General features: G+C 20.8%; 4 protein-coding genes across 4 annotated transcripts; all 4 read right to left on the bottom strand.

The window, feature by feature from the left end:
* Nucleotides 1-2187: 2187 nt before the first annotated feature.
* On the bottom strand, nt 2188-3355 carry PY17X_0222401 (uncharacterized protein; the record flags this gene model as incomplete). The annotated part of the gene is made up of 3 exons (XM_720024.2): nt 2188-2274; nt 2363-3205; nt 3341-3355. The coding sequence occupies 3 exons, from the start codon at nt 3353-3355 to the stop codon at nt 2188-2190; spliced, it is 945 nt and encodes a 314-aa protein (XP_725117.2).
* Nucleotides 3356-5681: 2326 nt separating this feature from the next.
* On the bottom strand, nt 5682-6741 carry PY17X_0222301 (PIR protein; the record flags this gene model as incomplete). Its single annotated transcript, XM_022957897.1, has 3 exons — nt 5682-5768; nt 5857-6618; nt 6727-6741. The coding sequence occupies 3 exons, from the start codon at nt 6739-6741 to the stop codon at nt 5682-5684; spliced, it is 864 nt and encodes a 287-aa protein (XP_022811309.1).
* Nucleotides 6742-9684: 2943 nt separating this feature from the next.
* PY17X_0222201 (PIR protein) lies at nt 9685-10846 on the bottom strand (the record flags this gene model as incomplete). Its single annotated transcript, XM_022957898.1, has 3 exons — nt 9685-9750; nt 9841-10695; nt 10832-10846. The coding sequence occupies 3 exons, from the start codon at nt 10844-10846 to the stop codon at nt 9685-9687; spliced, it is 936 nt and encodes a 311-aa protein (XP_022811310.1).
* Nucleotides 10847-13286: 2440 nt separating this feature from the next.
* PY17X_0222101 (PIR protein) lies at nt 13287-14328 on the bottom strand (the record flags this gene model as incomplete). The annotated part of the gene is made up of 3 exons (XM_022957899.1): nt 13287-13352; nt 13440-14195; nt 14314-14328. 3 exons carry the CDS (start codon nt 14326-14328, stop codon nt 13287-13289), a joined length of 837 nt encoding a protein of 278 aa, XP_022811311.1.

Here is a 14328-nt window from a genome sequence, read left to right as displayed (position 1 = left end):
TGTGATGAGATTTTATTTTTGATTTGTAAATTGAGTAAAAGCATGCTGTTTTATATACACTGCATCAAATATGTGACGAAATAATTTAACCTTATATGTAACAACTGTCTGTAGTTAAATATATTATAAGTTTTTCAATAATTAATATAAAATAATAAAATAATATTATTACTAAAGAAATGCTGCATTCCTGGTTTATGATAGTTAGCTAATTCACCTTAAATACAGGGTTGTTTAATACATTTTTTATAATATGTATATAAATTTATACATAAAATTATTATTCTTAATACCTTTCGGTATAATTCTATCACAAACTTATAGTGGCATTGTAATGAGTTTAAAATATATTTTCTTATACATATGCCTTAATAAAGAAAATAAACAATATCATATATTTTGTTTTAATAAATGGCACCCCAAAACTAATTAATATACTGCGCAAATCGGAATAATTGAGAAATATATTATTGATATAATCCTTAAAAGCATATAAATATTATTTAATAATATTGATTAAATTTTTATATACTTGTTTTCTTATAAAATATAATATATTTTCTCAAAAATTATAGTATTTTCAAATTAAGTTATGCTACTTATCTATGCAAATTATATAAATTGATATTATTTTTAATAAATATAGATAAATTAAAAAAAATTTTAATGCATTAAATAAATTTTTTTTATTCGTATATACTTCAACTTTTATGTATACCTTATTGGGAAATTTATATTTTATTTTACGCATAATTTCCATTTTTTAAAACAATTAGCACTTAACCCATACTTAGTATGCTATTTATAAGCTTAAATACGTCTTTGAAAGCATATCGTTTTTAAATAATACTTAGTAAATATATAACACAAATAACTATTGATGGAATTTTAAAGTATAATAAAAAAATATTTGTAAATAGGTTGTTATGTTTCCCTTTAAGAGGAGAAAGATAAGATATATTTTCTCTTTTAATATATAAATTTATGTAAATATTCGCTAATTTTTATGGATTGTCCATTTTTATCTTATATATTCTACTACTATAGTTATCAGTGTATACCCATTCAAATAATTTGTTAAAAATTCTATATTTTATTAATTATATGGTAAAATAATGATAATATAAAACCACATATCCCAAATTGGACCTTTAACAAATGTATAAAAATGATACCTTTATAATGTATTATGTGTCTTTTTGATAAAATTAATATTTAATTGTATAAAGTTCCCGCAATAAAACAACATTTCAATATTAATTATTGGTATTTTATTAGATTATATGTATAGTCATATAATAATAACACATTTTATCTATAACATTAAATTTTATTAATATACTTATGCTTTTTCAAATAACTACTTATAATATATTCCCAATTTATATATACCTCAAAATATAAAGTTTAAAAATTAATAGTGATTAATCTATTATTATACCTTATGATAAATAAATTATGGCATATAAATCAATTTCTATTAATACAAATGTAAAATACAAAAGAATAGTAGCTACAATTAAAACTTAAAAAATATTAGAAGCATAATAATATCTATATACAACGTTATATTGTCGATATATATCAACCTATACTTTATCACTATCTATTATATATCCCCTCCTTAATTAACAATAAAAATATGCCCATATAATGCACAACTATTCAAAATCATCTTATAATTCCTACCCATCCTCACATATAATGTTATTATTACAACATATATTCCCGTAATATAATTTAAATCAAAATAACTTTTACTAAATAAAATATTTCATCGAACAAACAAATCCATTGTATATTATAATCTCCATAATTCAATATAGCCCTGATTAACAAGTTTTATATAATAGACAATTATCATATACCATAATATCACCATTTTATGATATATATAATTCAATATAACCCTAAACCCTACCCCCTTTAATCAACATTTACAAACCACAAATATTATCAAATTATAAAAAGTTACTCAAAATTATAAAAAATTAAATGCAATATAACACTTAACTCTAACCCGAATATGGGTTCTATAAACACAAACTCAACCCTGACCCACAACATAAAAACTATATAAAAATTATGCAAAAATTATGACCAAAAATAACTTCGAAATAGACAGTTTGTTAACATATATAAATGATTATTATTATTCCTAAATGGTCACGCTCTTCGAATCATATATTAATGATTCATTCTCTTCTTTATATTTTTTAGCTTTTCTCTTAAATGTTGTTTTTGATCTCTTTTCCGTAATACAAATAACGAACACTAATATAAAATGTTAAGAAGTGTACGATCTTTTTGTCAACGTTTGCATATATTTAATGAAAATCATTTTTAAATTCTTATTATTTACCTTATAAAAAATTCCCAAAAAGATTGTTATTGCACTGAATATTGATAAAGCTAGAATTAATTTTTTTACTATCGACAAGCTTGATGATGTAACACCAGAACTTTGTACGTGATGTTGTGTTGTTTTTATCGATGGAAGCGATGGAATATTCGTACAATTAGCAACATTATCTTGCTTTTTAAAATTTTCATAATCAGTTGATAAAGTATACCATATTTGACTATATGAAGTGTTTCCAGTAATACTAGAACTTTCATTAAGTTTTTTAAATTTGCCAACAATGTCATTTGCATATCCCAAATATTTCGGGCATTCTAGCTTGTCTTCATCATATTCAGTATGCATTTTACATAATAATTTAAATGCATCATAAAATTTAGATATATCTTTAATATCAATTTTCAACAAATCCATATTTTTAACTATGGCATCCTTAAAATTATTATATTCAGTTTTTTCTTTTAATGTACTATTACAATCTTTACTATGACGTTTACAGTTAGTATAATGCTCATTCTTTTCTATATGATTAGTATACAAATTATTTAGGTTGGGGTTTTCATCTTTCTTTAGGTTTAACATATAATTTAACCATATCATAATGTATATAATAAACGCTTTAAACTGTTCACTACTTAATTCATCATACCTATAAGCAATATTTTTATTGAACAACCATAAGCATGTAGCATTTATTTTATCGAGCTCAGTAATGCATTCATTGTATCCTGAATTCCCTTTAGGGCAATAATTCCTAATACCCGCTATATTATGCATATCACGTTTTTCAGAAATGTTTAATTCATCGGGATAATGTTCAATTGCTATATTAAAATTTTCACACTAAGAAAGAATTTATAAAAGTATAATAAAAATATATGTTAATGAAACTCTTATAAAATAAAATTTAATGAAATTTATAGATTATATAATATCGACAAATACAAGGAAAAGAAATTTTATTAAAAGTGCAAATACCATTTCAGGATCCATTGTGATTTTATTTTGTTTATAATATGTAAATTATGTAACATAATATTGTTTTATATATTTTACGCTTAATAAATGACAAAATAATTGAAGTCTAATATAAAATCGTTTGTGTTTAAATAAATTCCTATCATTTTTAATATTAATTTAAAGGTAATTTGGAACAATATAATAGTTTTATGGAACTTAGATTCCCATGAATTAAGGTTATTTTCTGCATTATAGGTTATATGTATATAAATTTGTGCATAAATTGTTATTCTTAATACCTTTCAGTATAATTCTATAATAAAATCAAAATAAGATTATAATGAATTAAAAATATATCATCTTATACACATGCTTTAATATATAAAATAAACAACATCATATCTTTTGCTTTAATAAATGGTGTCTCAAAATTAATATACTGAAAAAATCGAAACAATTAAGAAATCCATTATTACTATAATGTTTAAAAGTATATAAATAATCATTTTTTAAAATATATTAAATATTTACATGATTGTTTCTTATAATATATAATATATTTTTTTCTAAAATTATAGTATCTTCAAATTAAGTTACATGTTCCATTTTCTATGCAAATTACATAAATTCATATTATTTTTATTTAATATAGATAAGTTAAAAAGTAATTTTAATGCGTTAAATAACTTTATTTTAATTCCTGCATATCCCAATTTAGATGTATTCTCTGTTGGGTAATTTTATAATATATTTTCCCATCTTTTCCATTCTTTAAAACAACAATTAGCACTGAACCAGTATTTATAAGCTTAAATAAGCTTTTGAATGTAAATAGTTTTTAAAATCATACATAGTAGATATTTATTATTAACACATAAATAAGTATTGATCCAAATTTTAAAGTATAATATATAACTATGTTTAATTAGGTTGTTATATTGTCCATTAAGAGGAGAGAGATAAGATATATTAGCCTTTAATATTTAAATTAAGTTGAATATTCGATAAATGTTCTACATTGTTCATTTTTATCTTACATATTATATTGTTATAGTTATCAATGTATATCACTCAAATAATTTATTAAAAATTCTATATTTTATGAATTCTATGGTAAAACAATTATAATATAATACGAGTTAATATGGAATAATCAAATGCCATTTAACATGAATTGAATCTTTAACCCTTTCATCATTGATTCATATTTTTATAATATAAAATTACAAATTCAAATTGGATATTTAACAAAATATATAAATTGATACCTTTATAATGGGTTATTATGTGTCTTTTCGATAAAATTAATATTTAATTATATGAAGATTTCACAATATGACAATATTTCAATATTAACTATTAGTAATTTCTAGATTATATATATAGGCATATACTAATACATCATATCTATAATATTAAACTTTATTAATATACTTATATTTTATTTTTTAACTATTTAAATATATAATTTATTTATACTTCAAAACTATAAAGCTTAAAAGTAAATGGTGATTAATCTAATAGTATACCTTTATAGTAAATAAATTAATGTATATATTAATATCTCTATTATTTGAATTTAAAACATTAGGATAAAATGATACTATACATAATTGTTATTTTAAAGGATAGTATACACATATCTATAATATAATTATTTATTAATATGCACATTTTTATTGATTATTAAAAATGTTAAATGCATAAAATGCCTTTTATAGATAACGTTGTATTGTCGAATATCGATTGACATTTTATGAATATATATTATTATAGTTCAGTTGAATAAAATGATTTGAATCTAAATAAATATTATACAAATCATAATTTTTTCTAAATAAATTTTTCATCAAATAAAGAAACATATTATGATATGCATAATTCCATATAGATTTGGGTTATCAAGGCTTATATAATAGACAATTGTGATAAAGCATAATATAAATTCATATATAATCAATATCTATATTAATATATGCAATATAGACATTTTATTTTAATCATATTAAATCGGCATAAACACACAATTGTATATATTATACTTTATGGGAAATTTGGTATTGATCCATTTCATGTTAGATTATTCCCCTTTTGGTTGCATATTTTGACTTTTTAACTTCATCTTGTGATTAAACATACGGAATGACACATATATTAAATTATTGCTCAAATTATAAAAAATTAAATAAAGATGTAATATTTGGCCCTAACCCGAATATGGGTTCCATAAACACAATCCTGACCCACAACATAAAAACTATATAAAAATTATGTAAAAATTACTTTCCAATAGACAGTTTGTTAACATATATAAATAATTATTACTATTCCTAAATAGTCACTCTCTTCAAATCGTATATTAATGATTTATTTTCTTCTTTATATTTTTTATTTTTTCTCTTATATATTGTTTTTGAGCTCGCTTCCGAAATCCAAATAGCGAATACTAATATAAAATTTTAATAAAGTATGTTTTGTTTGTTAACGTTTGCATATATTTAATGAAAATAATTTTTAAATTCTTTATTATATACCTTATAAGAAATTCCCAAAAGAAATCCTATTGCACCAAATATTGATAAAACTGAAATTAATTTGTTTCCTATCGACGAACTTGATGATGTATCTTCAGAACTTTGTGCAAGAATTTGTTCTGCTTCTTTCGGTTGAGAGGAAGAAATCTTTTTACATTCGTTTTTTAATTTATCATAATTAGTTGATAAAGTAGACAATATTTGATTATAGTAACTATTTCCATTATCAGTATCACTATCAGTAAGGAGTTTTCGATATTCATCAAGAAATTCATTATTATCGTTCAAATAGTTATTGCATTTTTTCTTGTTTTCATCAATTTTAGTATACATTTCACATAAAATTTTAAATAAATTATAAAGTTTAGACACTTTATCATTAGAAATATTCATCAATTTTTTTTTTTTATTTATAACCTCAATGAAACTTTTATACCTTTGGTGATTTTCTATATATACTTTATAAAAATTATTTAGATTGGTAATGGTATCATCTTGAGTACTCTTTAGGTTTAACATATAACTTAACCATATAATAATATAATCAACAACATTTATATTATTTTGCACATTATACGATGACTCAGAACTCCAAAAGAATTGATTAAGCAAAAAATAAAATCCGGCATTAATTTTATCGAGATCACCTTCACATTTATAATTATTACAATAACTATCTAAGAAATTTTTTTCTTTAAATTTATATTCTCCTTCATCCAATGTATCGGAAAAAAAGTCCCATATACTCTTAAACTTTTCACACTAAGAAAACATTTAAAAACAATTATTAGAAATGTATATTATTGAGCATTTTATTAAAATAAAGTTTAATGATATTTAAATATAATACAATATCAAAAATGCATATACCACTTCTTTATTCATTATAATGGAATCTTATTTTCGATTTCTAAATTGAATAAAATAATCCTGCTTTATATACACTGTCCCCAATATGTGATGCAAATACTTTAACCCTATATATAAAAAATGTCTGTAGTTAAGTATATTATATGTTTTTCAATAATTAAATTAATATAGAATAATAAAATAATATTATTACTAAAGGAACGTTTTATTTCTTTTTGTGACAATTATTTAAATTACCTTAAATAGAGGGTTGCTTAATACATTTTTTATTAAATATAAATATGATGGATTTTATACAAAAAATTCTATTCTTACTAACATCTGGTATAGCTTTATTATAAAAATGGATATACTTTTATAAATAATTTAAAGTATTTTTGAACATAGAAAAGGAATATATTTGTATCTTATGTTTTGGTCATTGTCCTTCAAAAAATTAAATGCTGTATATAACTAAAAAATAAAAAGTTATATTATTACTATAATCCTTAAAAGTATATAAATAGTGATTTTTAAAGATATATTAAATATTTATATACTTGTTTCTTATAATATATACCAATATTTTATTAAAATTATAACATTTATAAAATAAGTTGCATTGCTCCCTTTTTTAATTGCATGTACATAATTTTAATCTTGTTTTTATTTAATATAGATAAATTAAAAAATAATTTTAATGCATTAAATAGCTTTAGTTTTATTCCTATATATTTCAATTTAAAAATATACCTTATTAGGTAATTTTATAATATATTTTGCACATATTTCTCACGGTTTAAAACGAGAATTAGCACTGAAACCGTATTTATAAGCTTAAATAAGACTGTTAATCCATATTGTTTTAAAAATAATATTTAGTAGATATTAATTATTAACATATAAATAACTATTGATGTGAAATTTTAAGTATAATAGAAAACTATGTGTAATTAGTTTGGTATATTTTCATTTTAGATAGGAGAGATAAGGGAAGTATGCTTTTTTAAGACAATTATGTAGCCATATAATATTTACCTATTCTATATAACTAATTATGTCTTGTATTTCTTTAAAATTAAACTTTCAGTTCATATATACATTAAAAATAACTTAGAATTATTACTTTTCTAAATATGTAGTTTGCTTTTATATTTTATAATAAACTATATTTACTTCTATGATGAAAAACTATAAAATTATTAATATTATTTTTCTTGGTATTGTTAATTCTAATATTAGCACATTAACAAAATACTAAGTCGGAATTGTATTATTTCATTTGATGTTTTGTGCATACAATTTAAATTTTATCATACCTTTAATAATATATATAATGAATTTATACCCATGTAGTGTATCAAATTAACATAATATATTTTTTCGTATTTAATACGTTTATCTATTGTTATTACTATTATTATTGTTACTGCTATATCACAGTATAGTACAACGTAATAATTAATGCTTTTAATAAAAATAATTTAAATCAATGAATAATATTTCCTCGTTTCATAGTTTTTAAATCAACTATTTTAGAACAAATATGCTATCTCGTAAAAACATTATATTCAAGTTATATATTTGTGAATTTGTATGTATATAATAACCTAATAAAAATACTATTAGTTCAAATTAAATTAATTATTACATACTTTTTCTATATACTTTGCATTAATACATAATTTGATATGATTCCCAAATTTAACGTATTTAGTGCTTGGTCATTGATACAATACTATATATATAAATAATAGAATAATAACTTTAATTTTATCTATCATATTGTTTGTAATTATTATAATAAAATATGATATTAAATTTTATTAATATATTTATATTTTTTCTTTTAACTATTTAAAAAACAATTTATTTGTGCCTCAAAACTATAAAGTTTAAAAATTAATAGTGATTAATCTAATATTATACCTTTATAGTAAATAAATTAATGTATACAGAACTATTTCTATAATTTGAATTTAAAGCTTTAGCATAAAATGTAACTATATATAATCAAACATTAAAAGGATAGTATACATATATTTATAATTTAATTTTTTATTAATATACATATTTTTATTGATTATTAAAAATGTTAGATGCATAAAATGCCTTTTATAGATATTGTTGTGTTGTTGAACGTCGATCGATATACCATACGTCTATATTTTATGATTATCTATTATACATTGGTAATATGTTTAATTAATGTTAAAAACACATATGTTAATCCGAATATATATTGTAATGTAGGCAATTGTTCCAAATGAATCATCATATAATGCTATTATTACAGTTCAGTTGGCGTAATATAATTGAAATTAAAACAAATATGATACAAATAATAAGTTTATTAAATAAAATGTTTCATCAAATAAATAAATATATTGCGTATTATGATATGCATAATTCAATATAGCTCTGGGTTAACAAGTCTTATATAATAAATAATTATGATATATCATAATATGAATTAATATATCCAATATAGACATTTTATTTTAATCATATTAAATCGGCATGAACACTCAATTATATATATTATAACTTATAAATATGTTATGTACCCCCTTTCATATTAATGGTAGTACCCATTTGGAGAGTACATATTTTTAACTTCATCTCGAAATTGAACATACGGGATGATACATATATTAAATTAGTGTTTAATTATAAAAATTAAATACAGATATAATACTTACCCCTAACCCGAATATGGAGTCCACAAATATAACCCTGACCCACAACATAAAATCTATTTAAAAATTATACAAAAACAGCATAAAAATATTATAACTATACATATATAACATTATATATTATTGAACATATTATTTAGTTATTCTTATAGACCCAATAATTATGTTCAAAAATTATTTATTTTCAAATAGACAATTTATTAACATATATCAATCATTATTAATATTCCGAAGATAGCCATTACTCTTCGAATATTATATTAATGATCCATTCTCTTCTTTATTTTTTTAGCTTTTTTCTTAATTGTTGTTTTTGAGATCGTTTCCGAAATCCAAATAACGAATACTAATATAAAATGTTAAGAAACGTATTATTTTTTTGTTAACGTTTACATATATATAATTAAAATAATTTTTTAACTGACTTATTATTTACCTTATAAGAAATTCCCCAAAAAATTGGTATTGCAACTAATATTGATAAAACTGGAATTAATTTGTTTAATATTGGCGAACTTGATTTAACGTCAGAATTTTGTTCATAATTACCTTCAGAACTTTTTACATGAGGTTTTATTGTTTTTATCGGTGGAAGCGATGGAATATCCATACAATTAGCACCATTACATTTCTTTTTAAAATTATCATAATCATTTGATAAAGTACACAATACTTGCCTATATGAACTGCCATCAGTATTATTAGAATTTTCATTAAGATTTGCATATTTTTCAACAAATTGATTAGCTTTTTCTAAATATTTCGTGCAATCTGGCGTGTTTGCATTAAATTCAGTATACATGCTACATAATAATTTAAATGCATCATAAAATTTAGACATATTTTCAATACTAATATTCAACAAATCCTTTTTCTTATTTATGATTTCCATATAATTTGCACATCCCGTTATTTTTTTTAATGAATCACTACAATCTTTACCATCATTATCACAATTAATATAATACTTATTATTTTCTATATGTTTATTGTAAAATTCACTTATATTCTTAAACTCATCAGCATTCGTTATGCTTAACATATTACTTAACCACATCATAATGTATTCAACAATATTTATATCACTTTTTTGATTTTTCACAAAAAATTGCTCAAACAACCATAAACATCCAGCCTTGATTTTATCTAAATCAGTTTTACATTCTTTTTGGCTTCCTGGACCTTCATTAGGGCAATAATTTTTAATTTTCCCATTTTTATGAAAATCATAATCTGTAGATTTGCCTAATTCATCGGGGAAATAGTTTCTCAATGTACCAAACCTTATACACTAAGAAAGCATTTAAAAAAGTACAATAAAAATATATGTTAATGAAACTTTTATAAAATCAAATTTAATGAATGTATAGGTAATATAACATCAAAAAATATAAGGAAAGCCAAATTTTATTAAAAAATGCATATACCAGGAGATAATCCATTATAATTTTATTTTTTTTATAATATGTAAAATATATATCATCATATTATTTTATATATTTTATGCTTAATAAATGACAAAATAATTGAACCATAATATAAAATTGTCTGTGGTTAAGCATGCTATTATTATTCTTAATATCAATTTAAAGATAATATGGAACAATATAATACCTTTATGGTAGTTAAATAAATTGCTTTATTTTGGGAGTATTTAATACATTTTTTATCATATGTATAAATAATCCAATATTGCATGAATTGTTATCCTTAATACCTTCCGGTATAATACTATCACAAAATTAAAGTAACATCATAATGATCTTAGAGTATATCTTCTTATATATACGCTTTAATATATAAAATAAACAACACCATATTTTTTGTTTTAATAAATGGTAACCCAAAACTAATATACTAAACAAATCGAAACAATTAAGAAATCCATATTAATATAATCCTTAAAGTGTATAAATATATTTTTTCTAATATATTCTAAATATTTATATACTTGTTTCTTATAATATATAATATAATCTTTTCTAAAATTATAATATTTACAAAGTTGTATTGTTCCATTTTCTATGCAAATCACACAAATTTATATTGTTTTTAATGAATGTAGATAAATTTATAATACATTTTAATGATCCCAATAATTTTATTTTTATTCCTATATACTTCAATTTGTAAGTATGCCTTATTGGATAATTTTATAATATATTTTACGCATAATTTCCACGGTTTAAAACGACAATTAGCACTGAACCCGTATTTATAATCTTAAATAAGACTTTAAGTTAATATTGTTTTTAAAATCATACTTAGTAGAAATTAAATATTAACATATAAATAACTATTATGTAAATTTTAAAGTATAATAGAAAACTATGTTTGATTATGTCATTATTTTACCCTTTAATAGGAGAGAGATAAGATATATTAGCCTTTAATATATATATTTATACAAGTATTCGCTAAATATTATACATAATTTTATCTTATATATTATACTGTTATAGTTAATGTATATCGTTCAAATAATTTATTAAAAATTCTATATTTTATTAATTCTATGGTAAAACAGCGACAATATAATATGCGTTAATATGGAATAATCAAATGGTATTTAACATGAATTAAGTCTTTAACACTTTCTCCATTGATTCATATTTTTAGAATATTAAACCACATATCTCAAATTAAATCTTTAACAGATATATAGCATTGATACCTTTATAATGTATTATTATGTGTCTTTTCGATAAAATTAATATTTAATTATATGAATTTTCCACAATAAAATAATATTTAATATAAGTTGTTCGTAGAGTATTTTGTTAGATTATATATATGGGCGTATAATAATAACGCTATTCTATCTTTCATATTATTTATAATTATCAGAAAAAACTATAACATTAAATTTTATTAATATACTTATATTTTGTCTTTTAACTACTTTAAATATATATTTCCAATTTGTATATACTTCAAAATATAAAATTTAAAAATTAATAGTGATTAATCAAATATTATACCTTTATAATAAATAAATTAATGTATATATAACTATTTCTATCAATATTAATTAAAACTTTAACATAAAATGATACTATATATAATCGAAAGTTAAAAGGATAGTATACATATATCTATAATGTAATCTTTATGTATTACTAAAAATGTTAGGTGCATAAAACATCTTTTATAGATATTGTTGTGTTGTTGAACCTCGATCGATATTTTATGAATCCATATTTTATGACTACCTATTATATATTGGTAATATGTTTAATTAATCTTAAAAACACACATATTAATATGAAGATATATTATAATGTAGGCAATTGTTCCAAATGAATCGAATTATAATTATACTCTGATATATAAAATTATTATACTGTTCGGTTATAAAAATACGATTTAAATTAAAATAAATATGATGCAAATAATACGTTTTACTAAATAAAATGTTTCATCAAATAAAGAAATATATTATGATATGCATAATTCATTATAATTATGATTAACAAGCTTTATATAATAAATAATTATGATATAGAATAATATGAATTAATATATTCAATATAGACATTTTATTTTAATCATATTAAATCGGCATGAACACTCAATTATATATATTATAACTTATGAAAAAATGTGATGTAGCCCTTTTCATATTAATGGCAATGCTCCTTTGGGAGTACATATTTTTAACTTCATCTCGAAATTAAGCATACGGAATGATACGTATATTTAATTAGTGTTCAACTTATAAAAAATTAAATAAAGATATAATACTTAGCCCTAACCCCAATATGGGTTCCACAACATAAAAACTATATAAAAATTATGCAAAAATTACTTCGAAATAGACAGTTTCTTAAAATACATCAATCGTCATATTCAGAATAATTTATTAATGATCAGTTTTCTTCTTTATTTTTTTAGCTTTTCTCTTAATTTTTGTTTTTGAAATCGTTTCCGAAATCCAAATAACGAATACTAATATAAAACGTTAAGAAGCGTATGATTTTTTTGTTAAAATTTGCATATATAATGAAAATAATTTTTAAATTCCTTATTATTTACCTTATAAGAAACTCCAAATAAAATTAATGCTGCAACAAATATAATTGCAATTGATATTAGTGTATTTTTTATTACCGAATTTCGTGGACAAGCTACAAATGGTGAGGTACTACTACATTCAAGAGTATTATATTTCTCTTTAAATTTTTTATAATCATTTGATAAACTAGACAATAGTTGATAATAAGAACTTCCTTTATTAATATCTAAAGCATTTTTAAGTTTTTCATATTTTTCAAATAATTCTCCAGCATTTTCTAAACATTTATTGCATTCGTAGTCACTTGCACCAATTTCATTATACATGTTACATAATGATTTAAATGCATCATAAAAATTAGATATATCTTTAATATCGATATCCATCGATTCTATTTTTTTTTTTATAACATCCTTACTAATCTTATTATCACTATTACTATTAGCATTTATTTTCTGCTTATAACAATTATTTGTTTCTATATCTTGGGTATAAAGCTCGTTGAATATGGTCATTCTATTTTCTTTTTTTTGATTTAGTTTATAACTTAACCATAAAATAGCATATTCCACAAGTTTATCACCCTCTAAATTTTCATTCTTATTTTTATCATTAAGTAAAGTTAGCAATGCTATAAAAGAAGAGCTAAGTTTTTGGTCATCACTACCACAGTTATTATCAGAGAAAGCTACTTTTAACAAATGCGAAGAATCATATTCTCCCGGGTTGTTCGGATCATCAACAACATATTTATCAACCGTATTAATTAGATCACACTACGAATATATTTTACGAATTAAACAAAAAATGTATTAACATAAATGGTACTAAAATTAAAATTAATATAATTTATAGGAATGCAACATACGAATAATATAAGAACATGATATATACCACATTAGAAGACAT

The sequence above is a fragment of the Plasmodium yoelii genome (assembly GCF_900002385.2).
Source record: "Plasmodium yoelii strain 17X genome assembly, chromosome: 2".
Taxonomy (NCBI): domain Eukaryota; phylum Apicomplexa; class Aconoidasida; order Haemosporida; family Plasmodiidae; genus Plasmodium; species Plasmodium yoelii.
Note: the sequence above shows the minus strand (reverse complement) of the source record. Positions and strands in the feature narration are given on the sequence as shown.